The 19,439-nt window shown below is 35.7% G+C and overlaps 1 protein-coding gene across 6 annotated transcripts in view; it reads right to left on the bottom strand.

Annotated features, from left to right (window-relative positions):
• IL6ST (interleukin 6 cytokine family signal transducer) overlaps positions 1 to 19,439 on the bottom strand; it is a 56,949-nt gene that overhangs the window by 32,694 nt on the left and 4,816 nt on the right. For 2 of the 6 annotated variants that reach the window (XM_040453019.1, XM_040452976.1), the window contains exons 2-4: positions 8,723 to 8,807; positions 4,336 to 4,430; positions 2,962 to 3,041 (exon numbers count right to left, since the gene is read on the bottom strand). In XM_040453019.1, coding sequence (XP_040308953.1) covers positions 2,962 to 3,025 — 64 coding nt within the window. In that variant the 5' untranslated portion in view covers positions 3,026 to 3,041; positions 4,336 to 4,430; positions 8,723 to 8,807. Of the gene's footprint in view, positions 1 to 2,961; positions 3,042 to 4,335; positions 4,431 to 5,585; positions 5,706 to 8,722; positions 8,808 to 19,439 lie in introns of those variants that run through there. The other 4 variants (XM_040453002.1, XM_040452994.1, XM_040452984.1 and 1 more) reach the window with 4 other exon arrangements.

The following is a 19,439-nucleotide window of genomic DNA, read 5'->3' as shown; positions in this document are numbered from 1 at the left end:
TTCAAAACTCATAATGTGGGATGTTTACATGACCTTGCTATTATTTATTTATGTTTACAGTAAGTCCCAGTGCATTACTCTAAACTTCCAATTGTATGGAACTTCATCTTGTGGGGTACTAACAAGTTACTCTGATAGTGGGCCAGTCCTTACAAATCCCTAGACCTCACTTTATTCCTTGGTAAAATCACTCCTATTTTACTTTCTCTAAAGTAATTATAAGGAACAGTAAGTACACAATACACTTTACAGAACTACATGAGACACAACTACAGGCTCAGTATTAATACTTTTTAAACACACAAAATAAGAGAAATACCAGAAATGAACAAATGTTCCAAAGTGAAATACAGGTTCATTAAAATCATCCTATGCTAAATTAATACCATTTTTACAGGGCTACCAGGTTATCTGAGATTAAATTGTTTAGAAAGAAAGCATTTTAATTTTTAAGCATCTGAGAAAGTTAGTTGGGGTAATTACATAGACAAGATGAAGAAATGTGGATTAGAATATACTATAACATGTAATATAGCATGAACATTACAAAACTGTTATTTGGTTGTTCCTGAGTTACAAAAACAGAAATTCCATTGGTTCAAACTAAATTGAATCTTAATTGGTTGATTACTCAAATATAAAAAATACTACAAGAAAAGTCAGCGTGAGAAAGGTCTTGAGTAGGCTCAAGTGCCTGCTCTTAGCCCTTGTGCCAGATTGTATTTTCCAAACATGGTCACACCTATATATTTATCCCATCCCACGTGCTCTTCTTACAATGTGACTGATACTCCTTCCACAAAGAAATGGGGTCAACTCCTGCCGTCGGATCTGTGTGGGTACTAATGGCCCTCCGATCTGCCTCAGCTAATGGAGTGTACTATGTGACTTCCAAGGCTAGATCATTAAATGAATACAACTTTTGACTAGCTCTCTTTTTCTCTTTTAGAACATTTGTCCTTGGAACCCAGCCACATGTTGCGGGTGAGCCAAGGTCACATGGGGAGACTACATGCACTGTTCTGGCCAACAAGCCCAGCAAAGTACTCAAACTACAGCCAGCATCAACACCAGACATATAAATGAATGTGCCTTCACATGATTCTAGTTCCCAATCTTAGAATACTCCAACTGAGGTCCCAGATATCATACAGCAAAGATGAACAGTCCAGCTATTTTATTCATGACACACAAACCGTGAGAAATAATAATGATTGCCATTTTAAGCCTAAAGTTTTAGAGTAATTTGTGAAACAGCAATAACGTGGTCCTGTTATTCTGAACATATTTATTGATAACTTGGCAGAAAACAGAGAGACATCCACACTTATCAAATTAGCAAAGGACAAGACTATGAAGGATTGACAACACTTTGGATCATAATGTTAGGATTAAAATTATATTGAAAAAATAGACCAGTAGGCTAAAACCAAGATAATGAACTATGCCAGAGAGGAAAATACCTCCCATTCAGGCTGATATGAAATAAATACAGGGTAAGGGAGAAATGGCTTAAAAGTAATTCATGTGAAAATAACTTGAGAATTTTCACTGGCTAGTAGCTTAATATGAAACTACAGTCCATCTTAGCTGGAAAAAACTATGTTGATTGAATAAAAATGATGTTTAGATCAAAGTAAATTATAAAATTACTATACTCAGACCAAGTCCAGTTTTGGTACATTAAATTCACTTTTTTAAGTGTACTTTATTCGAACCTCAATAATAATTATATAATTACTATCCTTTTTATAATGTTTACTATGGGCCAGGCACCGTCCAGATGCCTTCTGTATAATAATTCATTTAATCTCCATAATAACCCTAGTAGTTAGGAACCATTATTATTCCCATCTCATAGATCAGGAAACTGAGGCACAGATTAAGCAACTGGCCAAAGTCCTACAGCTGGTAAGTGTGAGAGGTGGGATGGTCTAGTATTTTGAAGGTGCTATGGGCAACCAAAGGAAGAATGAGAAGTGTAATCAGCATGTACAGGGTTAGAAGCCAAGGCTGTAAAAAATAATTAGGATAACTGCGTAAGTTCAATTTGGGGAAGAGAGGCCTCAAGAGACACATAAACACAGTTCTTCAATATGTGAAGAGTTGAACAGTGGGAAGAGAAAGTGGGAGTAGTCTAGAACTAGGGTTAATGGGAAAACATTTCAAGGAGAAAAATTTGGGCTTCAGAATAAGGAAAGATTTCTCAAATAGCAACAATTTTCAAAATAAGCTTTATGTCACTTAAAGTGTTCAAAAAGAGCTGCATTCCTAGATTTAGAAAGGGGATGATTTATAGCAGTGCTTCTCAAACTATCTGTGGTGAAAAGATCAGTATGGCTTTTTCTTCCCCCCAGTCTTTCACAATCTTTGCTCTGTACCATTTTTGATGAGACAAGTCCAGGGATCACATGCTTGGGTATCATGGCTATGTCAAATTGTTAAGAACTGCTAACATTTATTCTTAATTTTTGTACTTAAGTGGACCAGTAACAACAACCAGTTCTCAGATGGGCATCACGTTGTGGTCTAGTTTGATCAGTACTGCTTCAAGTGACCTCTTTATTCTGGTATCACAATAACACTCCTGCTCAGTGATACCTTTGGCCACTAATGTAACAGACTTTCCCCTATGTATTAATTGAAAAAAAAAAAAACCAAAACCAAAACCCAACAAAACCAACAATATATTTTTTCCCCTCCCCACCTTAAAGTTATTGCCAGTATACAGAAACAGCATTTAGGATTACTGGGTGACTGTTTCAACTCAAATTATAATTTACCAGGAGTATTTTTACATTTCAAAATCATTTTTAACAGCATTATTCTCTCAATAATGATCCTAGAAAAACAATAAAAATAATTATATAATTATGAAACATAAGATTAATTATAAAATTATATAAAAATATATAAACCTAATTTGTGATGCTGGGAGGAAGGGTATTTCATGAATCTTACCTACAGATTCAGTGGTGAAGAAAATAAACAACACTTGCACTATCCAAGTTTTCAATGTCAACATCTTGCATTAGATATTTCTGTAAAAGACATACAATGGTATTATCTTCAATATTTTTTCTCTTACAACACATAATAACACAATTTCTGAAGCTCTTGCTTCCACTGTATAATCATCTTCTAAACGGTGATAAAATTTTATGAGGATGCAGAAAACAAATTTAAGTCTTCAAAACATTTTTCTTTATTCCCACTGGAGTTATGGCTAATAAAATAGTGATGGAAAACAACTTACACTTTAAGATCAATTAAAAAAGCAATCCTGTTTCTTTTGATGTGTAGACTTGTACTATTAGTAAACACTATGTGAGACAATACTTCAGAGAGACAAATTTCTTCATGGCAAAACCCACCAAAACCAACCTCAAAAGATACTCGCCAGAATGGAAAAAAAAAAAGTTTGTAATTCATACCATGACCAAAAATATCCCCTGATATATGAAGAATGCCTACAAATCACTAAAAAATTCCAACACCTAGAAGAAAAACAAGCAAGATGAGCTGAACAGACAATTTATAGAAAAGGAAATACAAGTAATTTAAACATATGAAATGATACTCTCAACTTCACTCATAATGAGAGATGCAAATTAAAACTACCCCAGACAGAAATACAAGATAAAAGAGACACGCTGGAAAACAATTTGGCAGTTATTTACCAAGTTAAAAGCACATAATAACACTGGGCATTTCCACTCCTAAGAATGTATCCAAGAGAACTAAAAACACATGTCAACATGAAGACTTTTACTCAAATGTTCATAGCAGCTTTAGTCATAATAGTCCCCAACTAAAAAAAATGTCTATCAACTGATGAATGGATACACAAATACCCAAACAATCGTATATCCATACAATAGCATACCACTCAGCAATACAAGGGAATGAACTAGTGATACATGCAATAGAATGAATGAATCTCAAAACATGTGGAACGAAGGAAGCCAGACACAACAGGCTATGTACTGTATAATTCCATTTACAGGATATTCAACAAATGGCAAAATTAAGGTGACAGAAGGCAGATAAAGGGCTAACTGGGGCTGAAGTGGGGAAGGGGAATAAATGTAAAGAGGCACAAAGGAACTTTCTGGGGTGATGGGAATGTTCTATGACCTGAGTGTGGTGGTGACAAGACTACACATTTAATATTCAAATAGTCAGTAGTCAAAATTCACTGAATTGTGTTAAGAATAGTGAAAGCTCTAAGATTTTACCCTACTTGCAAGCTAACAAGTTAGCTTGCCAGTTCTATGGATACTGGCAGAAGACCTGAAACTCCTGTTGTCAGAGACAAAAGACCTGATTACTCACACCAGGAGCAGCATTTTCAGATTATCAGCATTTTCTTGCGCCAGTTGCCTGAGCCCCAATTCCGACACAGCATTGTGAAGAGAGTCAGGTAACACCTGTACACACAGTGGGTTATGTTACAGGAGAGAAGACTGAGCTTAAAAACCCAGATCTTTTCAAACGTCAGTAAGCATGCTTGCCTTTTACTCTGGAGGAAAACATTACCCCTATTTTTCAAGGTTGTAAGCAAACCTTCAAGAGACCTATGAGGAATTGTATCCTAACAAACTGTACAGTAAAAATTGATCAATTTTATTCTTTATAAATTAAAACTCAATTTAAAAAACCCAGCAAAATCTACTTGGACAAGGTGTATACCCAAAAGACATCAGTGCCTCACTCCTCTAAAAGACACGTACACGAATGTTCATACAAGTGTTAATCATAAATAGTGAAAAGTAGAAGCTCAAAACCAGAGAAATGGTGGAACAGAAAAATTCAAGTAACTAAATCACAGTAATGAAAAAGAATTACAGGTACTCAAAACAAAATGACTGAATCTCACATACAATAGAGAAGAAAGCAATCAGACACAAAAAGTATACATGATTCCCTTTATACAAAGCTCAAAATCAGGCAAATGTAATATGTGGTGATAGAGATCAGAATAGAAGTTATTTTTTTGGGTGGTGGAGAAGAGGACAGTAGAGAGCAATCTGGGATGCTGGACATGTTCTATATTTTGGACTATGGTTATGGTCTGTGGACTTCATTGCATGTAAGCTGCACAGTAAAAATAGTAAAAAAATAAAACAAGAACTACCCAATATCATTTCTAGTTTTGGTCAAAAAATAAAAACTAAAAAATTATCAACAGTGTTATGACTGTTGAGACGTTGAGACTATGAGACTACGACATAAAGGCCGTCTCATACACTGCACATTACAGTATAAAATGGCATAACCTTCCCAATAAACTGTACACTTAAATCTGTGAATTTTATTATTTGTAAAGTAGAACTCAGTTATAAACCAAGAAAAGAACCTATGCACAAAAGGCATATGCTCAGTTTTGCATTATCCATCAAAATTAAAACACCTATGTTTGAATGTAATGATTATATTTCTAGTATTTTATACTACAGATATGAGCAAAATGACACATATAGAAGATTATCAACTACAGTATAGTAAAAGGCTGAAGCAACCTAAATGTTCGTGAATCGGGGAGCAGTTAAATTATAGCACATCCAAATAGAGCATACATGTACCTACAAAAATGAGAAAGCTCTAGATCCACAGGTATGTAATGATATCTAAAATACTGTTAATGTAGGGGTGCCTGGGTGGCTCAGTCAGTTGAGCACCCGACTTCCGCTCAGGTCATGATCTCGCAGTCTGTGGGTTCGAGCCCCGCGTCGGGCTCTGTGCTGACAGCTCAGAGCCTGGAGCCTGCTTGGGATTCTGTGTCTCCCTCTCTCTCTGCCCCTCCCCTGCTCATGCTCTGTCTGTCAAAAATAAACATTAAAAAAAATTTTTAAATACTGTTAATGTAGAGAACAGTATATTTTTGGTATTTGTGGGAAGAAACCACAAAAAGGTAAAACACACAATCATTTCCTTATATATACACAAAACACCTCTAGAAGGATAAAAATTCAAATACTGGCTGCCACGAGGTAAGACACCTAGGTAGGAGGGAGACTCTCTAGCATATACTAGTTGCACCTTCTATGTGACTTTAGTACTTAATCAAAAAAACTAAATTAAAAATTTTTTTTATGTTTGTTTATTTTTGAGAGAGAGGGAGAGACAGAGCGTGAGCAGGGGAGGGGCAGAGAGAGAGGGAGACAGAGACTCCCAAGCAGGCTTCAGACTCTGAGCTGTCAGCACAGAGCCTGACGCAGGGCTCGAACTCACAAACAGCGAGATCGTGACCTGAGCCAAAGTTGGACGCTCAGCTGACTGAGCCACCAGGCGCCCCCAAAAAACTAAAATTAAATTAAAAAATTCTTGATGCATAAACTCTCCCAAATAACACTATCAACTTCTTGGTGAGGGCTTCACAGTACTATATTTGGAACAAAGTATTCTTTTATTAAATAGTAATACTAACTTGATTTTATGCACTCCCTTACCATGTAACAGTCACTCCATAAACAATATGTTCATGAACTATTTAGATTCTCCCAAGGTAAAGGTATAAAAAAAGTTAAGGCGCAGGAACCATTTTCCTCCACCTGTTGTATCTCTTATTTGCCAACTTTAAATAGTCCCATATGAGAAAACTCCACATCACTCAAGTGTTCATCAAAACAAAATAAAATATCAAGGCATGTTAGGAGAGCGATATGTGGTCATGCCATCCTGACCACCCCCACCAAGTACCTTGTTCACACTGTGCAGAGGATTCTCTATGGTTCCTGGAAACTGGCAATCTTTCTACTTTTGCACTATATTCTTACAACAAAACTCCAAAAGAAGAGGTCCCATGAAGGTATTTATAGTTACCACAAAGCAATTAGATTTATCTAAGCGGGGCCACAAACACATTAAGTAAAGCAAAACAGGCAAAGTTAGGTTTCACATTTTTTAGTTAGAAAACAATGTTTCCTAATTTTTAAAGGATCGTCATTGAGATGTGATGAAGATATATGCATTACGGAACTTAATTTCATAATTCAAACCTAAGAGATGGAAACACAGTAGCACTAGCTAAAATATTAAATGCAATACCGCCAACTTAATTTTGGGGCTTATCTTGTTTTAAAATGGACAGAATTGACAGTATCCTGCTTATTGTTCCTGTCCTTTCAGTTTGTTGACAAGACATCTTCAATTTACAGTTCTATTATTAGCATTATCCTCCTTCATCTCTTGCAGAATTTTCCATACATATATAACCACATTGCAAACAATGATTTTCCTTGATATTTGCATGTTATTTTGGAAGATTTTATGGAGCTAAAACATAACTACTAACCACAGATACAGGGAATGTTTATTCCAAGCAATGGGTGGTTCTTCTGCAGTGGCAATTCCTCAACTGTGGTGGTTCAACACAGTAATGCGTTGAAAGGTGCTATAGGACGCATCACAAGTAATTCACAACTATTAAAGTAATAAAGTTAATAAATGATGTAAAAAATAAAATAAATTCAACACTGTCTCTATAGTTGATTGTTCTTACTCACTTTGATTCCCATGGATTTTCTCAAGTGGGAAAATGCATGGGAATTATAATGGATAAATATTTAATAGCTTTGCTCTTTATAATTATTTTTTATAATTATTTTTGTTATTTGTGGATTGTGATTTTTGAGTCTCTTGTTCATTTCACTTTGAACCAAGGACAGAATAAAGAAGCATGAATAATATGTATAGATACAGATTTCATGGGAGGAAGAATGTCAATATAAACTTAATTACTACAGTAACATTACTACTATAATTGCAGAATAGATGAACTACAGTTGCCAAATAGAAGGCAAAGTAATGTTTGTTGCGTAAGCTGGGCAGGGATGAAGATGGGAAAAATTTCAGTATGGTATCATGTATACATAGTACAGTGTTACTCTGAAAAATCTGCAAAAAACCACCAAACTTATATTAGCTAATTATTATTTTATTTATTTTTTAAAGTTTATTTTTGAGAGAAAGAGAAAGAGAGCACGTGCAAGCAAACGGGGGACAGGAAGCAGACTCCAGGCTCTGAGCTGTCAGCATAGAGCCCAATGAGGGGCTCAAACTCACAAACCATGAGATCATGACCTAAGCAGAAGTCGGAAGCTTAACTGACTGAAACACCTAGGCACCCCTAACTAATTATTATTTTAAAAATTATCCGGCTCTGCTCTATTCCATTAGTACTAATTACTAATTCCTTTTTTTAAATTTTTTATTTTATTTTATTTTATTCATTTATATTTTTATGAAATTGTCAAATTGGTTTCCATAACTAATTACGAATTCATAACTAACATTTTTATACTACTGTTTTACATTATAACAAGTGCTTTTATGTAAATTATTTCACTTGACTCTCCTAATATCCTAGAGAAGCAGGTAGGTAGGGCAGGGGTTACTATTTTTTTATTTTTTTATGAGTTTATATTTTTAGAACAGGTTTACATTTAAACCAAAATTGAGAGGAAGGTACAAAGAATTCCCACATACCCTTGGCCCCCACACAGGTATAGCCTCTCTCATTATCAACGTCACTCACCAGAATGGTGCACCAGAATGGTGCATTCTACCAAAGTTGAACCTACATGACACACTATAAGCAACTTAAGTCTATAGTTTACCTTAGGGTTCACTCATGATATTGAATTCAATGGGTTTCAAATGGCAAGGATTAACTACTGGAACTTCACAAAAGAAAAACAAGACAGGCTAAGTTACTTACCCAAATCACAAAATTAGGAAGTGAAGTAGGGATGTGAAACTAAGTCTTCTGCCTCCAAAAGTCATGTTCTTTTCATTGATTCTCACTATAAAGAGAGGAAAGCCTTATAGAGAAAGCTGGCTTTGATAATATTTATTATATGCTTACTTCTTAAATCCTTGCCTAGTATAAGGCTTTCTGAAAGTATTCCATTGTAGATACCTTCTGACTTTCAGAATAAACCAATCCCATAAACACCTGTATAACAATATTTAAACATCCCTTTTTTTTCACGTTTATTCATTTTTGAGAGACAGAGACAGAGCGTGAGTAGGGGAGGGGCAGAGAGAGGGAGACAGAATCCTAAGCAGGCTTCAGGCTCTGAGCTGTCAGCAAAGAGCCTGACGGTGGGCTCAAACTCACAAACTGCAAAAACATGACCTGAGCCAAAGTCAGACACTTAACCAACTGGGCCACTCAGGCTCCCCCATCCTACTGTTTTAATACATACTTGGAAACATTATCAGCCCCTCTGTGCCTAGTCCAAACTTCCCTGATTTTCATGTAATGTCACAGAAACATGAAAGGGACATTTTGTTGAATTTGACAAAAGCAGTTAAAACAAATCTTTAACAGAATCATACCTTTTAACCTTTCACTAACAGTTAAGACTACTAACTCTTCAACTGCCAAACTATTTTATGCACACAAATAAAAACTCAGTTTAAAATCCAAAGCTAGGTTAAATCTGGTGTAAAAGTAATGGCAGTTCTTCTTTGAAATGTAAAAGATAACTTCAAACTTAGGAAAGGAGTTGAATCTTCCATTATTGTTTCACAAATATTAACACTTTGATATAATTTAATAATATATAAGAAACTGAATTTATAACAATGATATATTAAAATATAAAGGAAATAATTATTTTTAAATTTTCAAGTGAACAGCAGTTGAAAATGTCATGTACAAGTCCTCTATAATCCCCAGAGTAGTTTGATGGAATTTGATGGAAGCTCTTGCAAAATTTTTATTTGTATATTCTAAAATTATACTGTATAAATATACTTTATTTCACAAAAATGTTCTATAACTTGCTTTTTTTCCCTTACTAAAGTCAATACATAAAGATTATTACATTTGCTCAAATTCACCTTCTCATACAGGTTTTCCCTGGCCACCCAGTATTGCTTATCCTCCTTTCCTGTTTTTTTTTTTTTTTTTTTTTTTTCCTCAATGGCACTTAATACTTTTTAAAACAGCTTGGCAAATATTTCTTATAAAGAACCAAATAATAATTATTTTAGGTTTTGTGTGTGTTAAGGTCTTTGTTGCAACTAGTTAACTCTGTTATAGATAATATGTAAACAAATGGGCACACTATATGTTAACTAACTTGGATTTAAATTAAAAAAACAAGGGATGGCTGAATTCTAATAAAACCTTATTTAATAAAATAGGATGCAGGTTAGATTAGGTCTGTGGACCATAGTATGCCAACACTTCAGAAAGTGTGCCAAAATAGTATTTAATTTACTTATTTTGTTTATTGGCTGTTATGGGTTGAATTGTGTTTTCCTCCTGAACGACATGTTGATCTCCTAACCCCCAGTATCTCATAATATGACCCTATTTAGAAATAGGGCTGTGGCAGGGGCGCCTGGGTGGCACAGTCGGTTAAGCGTCCGACTTCAGCCAGGTCACTATCTCGCGGTCCGTAAGTTCGAGCCCTGCGTCAGGCTCTGGGCTGATGGCTCAGAGCCTGGAGCCTGTTTCCGATTCTGTGTCTCCCTCTCTCTCTGCCCCTCCCCCGTTCATGCTCTGTCTCTCTCTGTCCCCAAAAAAAAAAAAAAAAAAAAAAAGAAATAGCGCTGTGGCAGATATAATTAGTTAAGATATCATAATGGAGTGGCCCTTAATACTGGTTGCTTGTCATTATACGATAAAACACACAAGCACAATGCCATGTGACAACACAGGCAGGGATTGGCTACCACCAGAAGCTACGAAGAGGGAAGAGGCAAAGATTTTATCGAGAGTTTCAGAAGGACTTCTGGCCTCCAGAACTGTAAGAGAATAAACTTCTCTTACTAGAATAACTTAATAGAATAAACTTTTATTGTTTTTTAAGTCATCCAGCTTGTGCCATTTTGTTACAGCAGCCCTGGGAAACTAATACACTGTGCACCTAAAATAGAAAGCAAGCAAATTAGGCAAGAAATTCTGTGTGTTTTGTTCTCAACTATGCTCCTAGCAACAAGAATCATACCTAGAATGGTAAGTACCTCAATATATTTGTTGGATGGATAAACTGACTTCCTTGTTGTAAGCTGGTACATGATATATTAGTGGAAAAAATATACTATAATATAACCAGTCCCAAGTCTGGTGGGACAAAGCTTTCATTTCTCTTTGGAAAAGAGCTAGTTTAATAGCTAGGTCATATATATGGTAGGTATATATTTATTCATATTCTTCTTTGGTGATGTGTCCAAATATTTTGCTCATTTTTAAATTGCATTTGTTGTTTTTTCATTACTATGTTTACAAAGTTTTAAAAATATATTCTAGGGGTGCCTTGGTGGCTCAGTCGGTTAAGCATCTGACTTCAGCTCAGGTCACGATCTCACAGTTCACGGGTTCAAGCCCAGCGTCGGGCTGTGTGTTGACGGCTCAGAGCCTGGAGCCTACTTCAGATTCTGTGTCTCCAGCTCTCTGCCCCTCCCCCACTCACACTCTTTCAAAAATCAACATTACAAAAAAAAAACCCATCTATATATATGTATATATATATAGATGACTGGGTGGCTCAGTCAGTTAAGTGTCTGACTTTGACTAGGTCATGATCTCACAGTTCATGGGTTTGAGCACCACGTTGGGCTCTGTGCTGACAGCTCAGAGCCTGGAGTCTGCTTCGGATTCTGTCTCCCTCCCTCTGCCCCTCCTCTGCTCAAGTTCTGTCTCTCAAAAATAAATAAATGTTAAAGAAATTAAAAAATATATACATATTCTACATATAAGGTCTTTATTAGAAAATTCTTTTAAGTATATTCTCCCAATCTGTGGCTTATCTTTCCATTCTATTAATTCTTTTTAAAGAGCAGAAATATTCATTCTAATGAAGTCCAATTTATGAATTAGTGTTTTTGGTATCTAAGCACTAATCTTTTGGTATCTAATTACTGTATCTAAGAAATCTTTGCCTACCTCAAAGTCCCAAAGGTTTTTTCCTATGTTTTCTAGCTAAAAGTTTTATAGTTTTAGGTTTTATATTCAGGTCTATCAACTATTTCAAAATAATTTCTATATATGGTATAAAGTAGGTATTCAAGTTATTTTCTTTACATATGAATAGCCAACTGTTTCCGAACTGTATGTAGAAAAACTATCCTTTCTCAAGTGAATTACCTTTATACCTTCATCAAAAATCAACTGTCAATATATGTGTGAGTCTGTTTCGGTAATCTTTATTCCATGGCTGGGTAAACATTTTATGTAAAGGACCAGAGAGAATAAATGTTTTAGGGTTTGTAGATCACAAGATATCTGCTGGAACTACCCAATCTGTTTTTGTGGCACAAAAGCAGCCATAGGTAATACATAAACAAATGGGTGTGGCTGTATTCTAATAATACTTTATTAAAAAAAGGAGGCAGCCTAGATTTCCCCTGTGAGCGCTAATTATCCAATTCCTGCTCTATTCTGTAGCATGATGTATTTGCTTATCTTTATACAACTATTCCAGTCTTGATGACCGTAGCTTTAAGTCTTGATATCAGTGTTCTGGGTGTACTTAAAAGCAATGCTTTTGCTGGATGGAGTGTTATATAAACGTCAATCTCATTGACAGTATTATTCAAATCTTCTATATCTTTAGTAATTTTCTACTTCCTCTATCAATTATTGAAAAGGGGGTATTGATATCCCCAAATAGAACTCTGACTTTATTTCTTCTTGCAGTTCTTTCAGATTTTGTCCTATATATTTTGAAGCTACATTATTAGGCACATAAATATAAGGTCTTCCTGATGAATTGACTCTTCCATCATTGTGCAATGATGTTCTTTACCAATGGTAATATTCTTTGCTCTGAAATCTACCTTGACATTATAGACAATCTAACCTTCTCTTCATTAGTGTTATGGTATATCTTTCCCCATTCTTTTATATTTAACCTGTTTGTTTCTTCATATTTAAAGAGCACTGTTTGGGGGCGCCTGGGTGGCGCAGTCGGTTAAGCGTCCGACTTCAGCCAGGTCACGATCTCGCGGTCCGTGAATTCGAGCCCCGCGTCGGGCTCTGGGCTGATGGCTCAGAGCCTGGAGCCTGTTTCCGATTCTGTGTCTCCCTCTCTCTCTGCCCCTCCCCCGTTCATGCTCTGTCTCTCTCTGTCCCAAAAATAAATAAACGTTGAAAAAAAAAATTAAAAAAAAAATAAATAAAGAGCACTGTTTGTCTTTTGTTGCATTTTATTTGTTTTGGTAACCAGGATACAGTTGTATCTAATCTGACAACCTCTGCTTTTACTGGGTATCTAGGCCACTTACATTTAATATCATTATTGAAACAGTTGGGCTGAAAGCTATCACCTTTGTATTTGTTTTTTACTTACTTAACCTCTTGTTTCCCTTTTCTTCTTTTACTGTCATGTGTTCACTTAATTACTTTTTTTTTTTATCATTTCCATTTTGTCTTCCTTGTTAGCTTATAAGCTATTAAATCTTTGTTTTGTTATCTTAGTGGTTACTTTAAGGTTTATAGTACACACAGTATAGTATAGACAACTTATTAGTCTACAAGTGATGTTACAGCACCTCATGCACAGTAAAGTATAAAACAGCATACATCCATTTCTCTCCTCTTGATCTTTATACTATTTTTGCCATACAACTTACTTTTGTATATTTTATAAACTTCACATGTAGTTTACAAATATTATAAACCATGCTGTCACTATTTTTTAAAATAATTATTGTAAGAGAAGACTAAATAATATAAAAATCTTGTATATTTATCCATATCACTACCATTTCCAGAGTTTTTCATCCTTTGTCTGGGTCCACATTTCATCTGATACTTTCATTCTGCCTGAAAGACTAAGTATATATATGTATGTAGGTGTATATATATATATATATATATACACACACATATATATGTATGTGTATATATATATATACACACACATATATATATACACACACATATATATGTATGTGTATATATATATATACACATATATATGCCATATATATATATACACACACATATATATGTATGTGTATATATATATATATATACATATATATATATATGTGTGTGTATATATATATATATATGGCAGCAGACCCCCACTTGTAGTGGGTCTTGTAGTGTGAGTCTGCTTGTAGTCACACTTGTAGTGTGGGTCTCCTGGTGATTAAGTCTTTATATATCTAAAAAGCATTGCATTATTATTTTTCATAGATATTTTCACTGGGTATAGATTCTCAATTGACAGTTTTTTCTTTCAGTACTTAAAAATGTAGCTATTAACTTCTTGCATGCACTGTTTCTAATGAGAAATCTACTATCATCCTTGTCTTTCTTCTTTTGGATGAGAAGTCTTATTTTCCGCTGGATGAATCTAAGTTTTTTGTAACTAGTTTATCACTAACTTTGAGCAACTGGACTATAACATACCTTGGTATAGTTTTCATCGTGTTTCTTATGCTTAGAGTTGGCTAAGCTTATTAGATCTGCTGGTTTATAGTTTTCATCAAATCTAGAAAAATTGTGGCCATTACTTCTTTGAAGATATTTATCTCTGACCCTCCTGCTCCCATCCTTAAGGATTCTAACGTTTTTTATTTATTATTGAGAGACAGACAAAGACGGCATGAGCATGGGAGGGGCAGAGAGAGGAAGGAGACACAGAATCTGAAGCAGGCTCCAGGCTCTGAGCTGTCAGCACAGAGCCTGACACAGGGATGGAACCCACAAAACACGAGATCATTACCTGAGCTGACGCTGGATGCCCAACCAACCAAGCCACCCAGGCGCCCCCATCCTTAAGGATTCTAATAACATGTATTATCAGGATGCTTGAAGTAGTCCCACAGCTCAGTGATGTGAGCTGTAAGTCCATTTTTTTCTTTCTTTCTAGGTTTTATAATTTCTACCGCTGTGTCTTTAAGTTTACTAATTTCTTCCTCTGCAATGTCCAATCTGCCATTAATCCTAACTTATGTATTTTCCATCTTACACAATGTTATTTGTCATCTCTAGAAGTTCAATAGGGTCTTTTTCATATTTTCTATAACCTTACTTAGATTTTTAAACATACAGAACATAGTCATATAATTATTCTAATTTCTTTGGTAATTTTATCTGTGTGAGCCCTGGGTGAGCTTTAACTTTTCTTATTATATAATGTACTTTCATGCTTCTTTGCATGCCTAATAATTTTTGACTGTATGCCACTGAATTTCACCTTATTTGCTATTGGATGTTTTTGTATTTCTACAGTGTTTAGAAAAAAATTTTTTTTAACGTTTATTTATTTTTGACAGAGAGAGAGACAGAGCATGAGCGGGAAGGGGCTGAGAGAGAGGGAGACAGAGAATCCAAAGCAGGCTCCAGGCTCTGAGCTGTCAGCACACAGCCCAACACAGGGCTCAAACTCACAGACCGCGAGATCATGACCTGAGCCGAAGTCGGATGATCAATTGACTGAGCCACCCTGGTGCCCCTAGAAAAAAATTTTTTAATGTTTATTTATTTTTTGAGAGAGACAGAGAATGAGCACAAGCCAGAGGTGGGGCAAAAAGAGGGAGACACAGAATCCAAAGCAGGCCCCAGGCTCTGAGCTGTCAGCACAGAACTCGAGGTGGGGCTCGAACCAATGAACTGTGAGATCATGACCTGAGCAGAAGTCAGATGCTTAACCGACTGAGCCACCCAGGTACCCCCTGTACTTCTATACTCTTGAGCTTTGTTCCATGACACAGTTAAGTTACTTGGAAACAGTTTGGTCCTTTCACATCTTGCTTTTAAGATGCACGGGTATCTACGTATTTACCCAAACAATAAAAAAAAAAAGATTAATACAAAGGAATACATGCACCCCAATGTTTATAGCAGCATTATCTATAATACCCAAATTATGAAATGGCTTAAGGGTCCACTAACTGATGAACAAAGAAGATGTGATATATATACACATCAGAATATTACTCAGCCATCAAAAAGAATGAAATCTTGCCATTTGCAACAGCATGGATGGAGCTAGAGAGTATTATGCTAAGCAAGATTAAGTCAGTCAGAGAAAGACAAATACTATGTGATTTCACTCATGTGGAATTTAAGAAAGAAAACAAATGAGAAAAGGGGAGAAAAAGAGAGGTAAACCAAGAAATAGACTCTAGCTAATATACTGACAATTACTAGAAGGGAGGTAGGTGTGGAGACAAGTGAAAATGGGGATTAAGAAGTGTACCTGTGATGACTTCCAGGTGTTGTATGTAAGTGTTGAATCACTATATTGTACACCTGAAAGTAATATTATACTGTATTTTAACTAACTGGAATTTAAATAAAAATAAAAAAAAAAATACACTGGGTAGGATGGGAGCAGTGCTTATTCTAGGGCGATTTATTCCCTACTACTGAGGCAGGATCCTTCTGTGTACTCTCCAATGTCCCAGGAATTAGGGTTGGTTCCCAACCTGGCTGGTGAGGACAGGTACCATTCCTGTCTCTATGGGAGGATCAACCCTGTTATCTTTACCGTCTCCAGGAGGTTCTTTCCCTGGCATGTTTCTTTACATGCATGCACTGGTCAGTACTCAGCTGAACAGCTGAATGGGACATCTGAAGCTTTCAAGAGTTCTCTAGTATTCTGTTCTGTCAACTCTAGCACCTTTGTTATTCCAGGCCATTTCTGGAAATCCAAGAGAATCCACATCCATGGGACTTACCCTGCATTCCTACCTATGCCATGGCCTGGAAAGTTTCTCAACGTACTAGGATAGTGCAGTCATAGGGTTCATTTTATTTGTTTCCAATCTATCAAGATCACTGCCTTTCATTATCCAGTGTCAAGTGTCTTATCATTGATTCATGTGTTTCTCCTATTCTATGGCTGTTTCAGGCAGGAGGGTAAATCTTATCCTTATTATCCTACTTTGGCAGTGAGTCCAAGGTGCACAGTCACTTGGATAACAAATCAAACAAGGATTACATAATAAAACTATTATCAAACTATGATGAGTACTGGTGTGAAAAATCCTAATTAAAGCATTGCAAGTTTATTCTAGCAATGTACATGAACACAAAACAAAACAAAAACCATAAATACTAACAAGTATTTAGCCTAAAAATATAAGTATAGTCCAATATGCAAAAAGATAACAATGCTATCCATATTTATTAAAAGAAGAAAACTATATAATCATTCCAATAGATGCTTGAAAAGCATCTGATAATATTCAAAAGCTTCACTTAAAATTTAAAAATAACAACAAAGTGTCAGAAAACTAAGACTGAAAGAGACCATCCACTTGATGAAGTATAATAAAGAAGAGGATGGATTCTGGAATCCGACCACCTATGTTCAAATTCCAGCTCCTTAATTTTGTATAACATCTTAGCCAAGTTATCTGAAATCCCTCACTTTCATTTTCCTTACCTGTAAAATAAGGATAACACTACCACCTACCCACATACTACCTAGGACTTTTGGGAAGACTAAGCAAGTCAATAAATGTGAAGTGCTTAAAACTTACCTGGCTGACAAGTATGTACTCAATAAATGGTCATCTGTGGTAGCACAGTACTTTATCAGAAGCCTACAATAAACATCATATTTAAAAATAAGAATTAGAGGGGCGCCTGGGTGGCGCAGTCGGTTGAGCGTCCGACTTCAGCCAGGTCACGATCTCGCGGCCCGTGAGTTCGAGCCCCGCGTCGGGCTCTGGGCTGATGGCTCAGAGCCTGGAGCCTGTTTCTGATTCTGTGTCTCCCTCTCTCTCTGCCCCTCCCCCATTCATGCTCGGTCTCTCTGTGTCCCAAAAATAAATAAACGTTGAAAAAAAAATTTAAAAAAAAATAAGAATTAGAGGGCTGCCTGGGTGGCTCACATGGTTAAGCATCTGACTCCTGATTTCCTCTTAGGTCATGATCTCAGGGTTCATGAGATTGAGCTATGCATTGGCTCTGTGCTCGCATAAGGGAGCCTTCTTGGGATTCTCTCTCTCTCTCTGCCCCTCACATGCTCTCAAATTAAATAAACTTAAAAAAAAATTAGATGCATTCCTGTCAAAGTCAGAATTCAAACAAGATGCTTGGAGTCATCACTTATTCAATACTGTTCTAGAGGGCTTAACTAAAAATAGAACAAATAAATATGATATAAAAATGGAAAAAGAAAAACATATAAATACCATCTATTAAGAAAAAGAATGAGAACCAAATGACAAACTACCACAACTACTGAGAGTTTAATAAACAAAAGATCATCAAAAAACATAGACAGCTCTCCTATACATCACTAATAACCAATTAGAAATGTAAAAGAAAAAATCCTATTCACAACACCATCAAAAACTATATCTAAGAAAAAAAAATCTAATAAGAACTATGTAAAAAAAAAACAACTATGTAATAACTTTATACAGAAAAGTATAAAACCTTACTAAACAGCTCATTAGGAAGACTTAAATACCATGGAATGAAAAACAAAATATATATAATAGAGACATCAGTTCTTCACAAATTAACATATTAATGCAATACAATTTTAACCCAAATTGCAAAGTGGTTTATTACGAAAATTTACAAACCAATTTAAAATTTCAAATGAAATATTAGATAATAGCCAAAAACCTACTTTCAAAAGGAAAAATAAACAGAATATTGCTGTATCATCTGTTAAGACATACTATGTTATAGTAATCAAAGCATGGCATTGGCATATGAATAATTCTACCAATGGTACAAAACAAAAAATCCAGAAATAACCCATGTACATTTAAGAATTTAATTATCTTGGGGCGCCTGGGTGGTGCAGTCGGTTAAGCGTCCGACTTCAGCCAGGTCACGATCTCGCGGTCCGTGAGTTCGAGCCCCGCATCAGGCTCTGGGCTGATGGCTCAGAGCCTGGAGCCTGTTTCCGATTCTGTGTCTCCCTCTCTCTCTGCCCCTCCCCCGTTCATGCTCTGTCTCTCTCTGTCCCAAAAATAAATAAACGTTGAAAAAAAAATTTTTTTAAAGAATTTAATTATCTGATTTAAAAAAAAGCATCTCTTATCACTGGGGAAATAAAGGACTATTTAATAAATAGTATTGGGACAGCTGGCTCCGCAAGCAAAAAGATAAAGAGCTCTACTTCATCACAGATACATACACTTCAAATTGATTACGGACCCAAATGCAAAAGCAAAATTTAAGAGTACTGGAAGAAAATACAGAGTATGTTTATGACCTTAGAGAAGAAGGCCTCTTACAAATTACCACTGTTTTAGACATATGAAAAGGCCTAAAGAATATTGTGACAACCATCCATGCTCTCACTACAGCCTAAGAAATAAAACTTAACAAATAATAGCTGAAGACAAATAAACAACCTTAAGAAGTTCAAAGTTTACAGGGTAGACTATGCACCCAATGCTACAGAAGCATATAGAAGAACTCAATTCAGAAAGGGCCCAGGAAGGCCCAAATATGAAATATGAGTAAAGGTTTTTCTAAACAGAGAAAACAG

The sequence above is a fragment of the Herpailurus yagouaroundi genome, unplaced genomic scaffold (genome assembly GCF_014898765.1).
Source record: "Herpailurus yagouaroundi ecotype Mexico unplaced genomic scaffold, PumYag 29, whole genome shotgun sequence".
Lineage (NCBI taxonomy): Eukaryota > Metazoa > Chordata > Mammalia > Carnivora > Felidae > Herpailurus > Herpailurus yagouaroundi.
The sequence above is the reverse complement of the archived record's forward strand: the minus strand, read 5'-3'. Positions and strand labels throughout refer to the sequence as shown.